At 30.9% G+C, this 3,507-nt stretch overlaps 1 protein-coding gene across 1 annotated transcript in view; it reads right to left on the bottom strand.

Annotated features, from left to right (window-relative positions):
• Positions 1 to 3,507, bottom strand: part of LOC107438254 (putative leucine-rich repeat-containing protein DDB_G0290503) — a 36,957-nt gene that overhangs the window by 25,971 nt on the left and 7,479 nt on the right. The window contains exons 6-7 of the mRNA XM_071179479.1: positions 2,985 to 3,077; positions 1,269 to 1,364 (exon numbers count right to left, since the gene is read on the bottom strand). Of these exons, the coding sequence (XP_071035580.1) occupies positions 1,269 to 1,364; positions 2,985 to 3,077 (189 nt within the window). The remainder of the gene's footprint in view (positions 1 to 1,268; positions 1,365 to 2,984; positions 3,078 to 3,507) is intronic.

The raw sequence follows: 3,507 nt of genomic DNA, 5'->3' as shown, positions 1-3,507 counted from the left end.
CCTATATTTTGAAGGTTAAGAATCCAAATATGTAAGAAAAAATATATGTTTATTCAGAGAAAGTACGTTTTTGTGTCTGATTTCGTAACTTAATTAATAGTTAGCACTAATTAATTAGCATATTTGAGGTCACCCCCAGGAACCATTAAGATTAACACTTAGTTCGTGAAAATCCGATCATTAGAACGAAAGTTATTCAGGGTGATATCTTTTTTTTTTTTTGCGGACTGTACCTGGAAACTTCGATGCATATTTAGTTTCTTTATATTCTACATGGCTTTGTGGCCGTCTTTGTCTGAAGTAAGAAACATATAGTGAAAGAATTAAAGTCTTTGTGGAAGAATCTTCGTGTTAGAATATTGAATGTGCCGCTCAAGAGAATTGATATTTGATGGGATGGCCTTACTCGAAATGGGACAGTTGCTAACGTTAACAAATGTCCCGTTTCAACAGCCAATCAGGATCGAGATACCCACACTACATCACTTGCAGGCATCCCATTGTTTCAGCAAGCAAAATTGTGCATTTTAAACATCGTCTTCTTTTATCTTCTTGATTTATCTTTTCTATAATTGCTCATTATATATGTATTTAGAATCTTCGTCAAAAAGGAAATCGAAAAATTTTCACATTAGAGGCTTCTAATTAATATTTAAGAGAGGAAAAAATTTTTTGAAATGTGTCGAATCACTTTTCAGGATGAAAGACAAAAAAAAGTTTCATTGCTTAATGAAGCGTGGAGGTATTTCTAATACTCTTCTCTGTTTCCAATAGCAAATAAATTTTAGACTTCCGACTATTAAGACAGCTGTTTTATTTTTTCCTGTCTTAAATATTTATTTGAGACTCCTGAAACACGAATTTTTTCGATTTCTTTTTAAACAAGGACTTTAAGAAACGTCAATTCAGGGTTCATTAAAGAACGCCGTATCTATAAATGAATGCATAAACATAAACTTTTTCATTTCTCACATATCTTGCAAAAATAATTTGCAAGTTGTGAAAAGTATGTTTACTAATTTTACCTGATTTCTTATAGAAAATATAAATCATTAGTTTCTCTAATAAATTTCACAGTAAATTTCATTTGTCTGGTATTCAATTTATTGAATTTTAGACAGGAAATTTAAATGGTTCTCTTGAAATGTTATTTCATCATTTATACGTGGTTATAAGACGAATCATATTTAATTACAATTAATCATAAATCTTAGTTAATAAAATTACAAAATCTAACAATTTTATATTAAAAAAAAAACATATAATACATTTAAGTCTAAAGAGGACTCTATTTTATGCTTCGATGGCGAGATTCTTTTTTCCATTGCCACATTGAGAAATTCTTCCCAATTCAGGTGGAATTCCTAGAAGTACACGAGAAAAACTTACATTATTTTTTTAACAAAATTATAATGTAAGATAAAGAAATTACATTATTTCAATAATTGCATTATTTCAAATAATATAAAAGGACGGAAAAATGATTTTGACTGCGATTGAATTTTAACATCCCTTCTTTGCTATACCCTTGTTTTCACCACGTTTTTTACTACAATTACTAGGCTATGTTCATAAATTATACATTATTGAATAATATAAGATACACTGATAATATTTTAAATTTAATTTGAATATTTTTGCTAAAATGTTCTTTTAAATGTACACTGTGCTTTGATAATATTGGAATCATAAATAAAAATACTGCATAGGTACTTCATTCCCGCTTATGCATTTGAGTCTAGCAATCATAATATACTATTTAAAAGGATAAAAAAGAAACAGAGAAACTTTTGATGTTAACTCGTCCTATAATTTTAATTACACTATTTAAAAATTTTGAAAACTATCATAGAAACAGGGTCTGTTTTGTTTTAATAAAAACATTTTGAGATAAGACTTAAAATAGGACATGAAGACTTAACAATAAATTTTCCCATATTAATTTATATCATAAACAGGATGTTCCTAAAGGCTCTTAATAAGTATATCTAAAATCTTTTTTCAACCCCTTAACGATCGGCTAATTTTTAAGAAAACGGTCATAAAAGTGCCTATTTTGCCAAATACACGTATTTGATTAGTGCTGACATCTAGTTTAAAATAAACAAACTATCTACAATGACCTTAAAAATATTTTGGTACTGCCATCTGGTGTGTAAAATGAGAAATAAAATGCTTTCCGGGTAAGAGTAAGGATTAATTTTATTCTTTTTGGCGCGTTACTACTGAACACTCCAGCCCAGAAATTTCACGGGAGCGAGAAATAGAGGGCGAAACCTCACCCCGTCATTTTCACGGGAGCGAGAAGGAAGGGGTCAAAATACGAAAACATAAAATAATACTCATGGTGAGTTGCAAATGAAGGAGGAAAAAGCGAAAACGCTCTTGAGCTGTAGCTAGTCTGATTTCGGTAGCCTTTTCGCTCTCTCCTCGGTCAAATATTAAAAAGAGACTCACCATGAGTATACCTTTTTGTTTTCATTTTTGAAAAGGATTTTGGAAATACATTATAAGGGCAATCTTTTCAGAACAACCTGTATACATTTTTGCAGAAGCGCTATGATAAGTAATCTTTTAAAAATGAAATATTGCTGTTTATTTGCAGTAATAAAGACTCACATTCGATAGTAACTCAAAATTAAAAAGTTCCGAAAAATGTATTAATTTTTTTTATTTGGTTTTATACTTAAACTAAAAAGGATTCAAATAGTAGAAAATTAAATTTTAATAATTAATTTTTAACCGAAAAGTAATTATTAAAAAGAATTTTTCCTTTCAAAAAATTGGGTTGGTTAGTTTAGGAAAATAAAATCCTGATTTAAGCGAATTAATAAAATTTTGCTCACAATTATTTAACTCATATATTCAAACATCATTTCTTACATATTATATCCATACAAATTAATAATTAGATTTAAAATTTTGATATACTATGATAAAATTTTATCAATGTTCCTCATTTTACTTTAAAAAAATTGCTTTACCTTCAATCTCCAATGTTTGAAATTGCTTTTAGTTTCACTGGAACACAAAGCTATTGATACAATCTTCTGCCAAATCAGTAGAGAATTTGGAATCTGAATATTAAATAGCATTTATGCAAAAAATTTAATTGTAAAACTTTTAAAAAAAATAGAAATGATACATAATACACTGACTGAGCAAAACTCATGGGATAGCAGGGCTCTGATTTGTGGATGGACAGCACGTGTGACCAACGCCACCTGGTGGCCTCCGCGACGGTCTCAGTTGTGTGTTAGACATTGCTTGAAGTGTCTGTGTGAGTGATCAGGTAAAATGCAACGTCGTCGTGAGTTGACGGCATTCGAACGCGGCATGGTTGTGGGTGCCCGACTCATGGAACATTCCATTTCGGAAGTGGTTCAGGAATTCGGCTTCCCAAGGTCAACCGTGTCGAGAGTTTACCGAGAATGGGTGAATGAGGGTGTCACAGTCCACAACAGACACCATACCGGGCGTCCACAGGCCCTAAATGACCGAGACAGG

The sequence above is a fragment of the Parasteatoda tepidariorum genome, chromosome 4 (genome assembly GCF_043381705.1).
Source record: "Parasteatoda tepidariorum isolate YZ-2023 chromosome 4, CAS_Ptep_4.0, whole genome shotgun sequence".
NCBI classification, from domain to species: Eukaryota; Metazoa; Arthropoda; class Arachnida; order Araneae; family Theridiidae; genus Parasteatoda; species Parasteatoda tepidariorum.
Note: the sequence above shows the minus strand (reverse complement) of the source record. Positions and strands in the feature narration are given on the sequence as shown.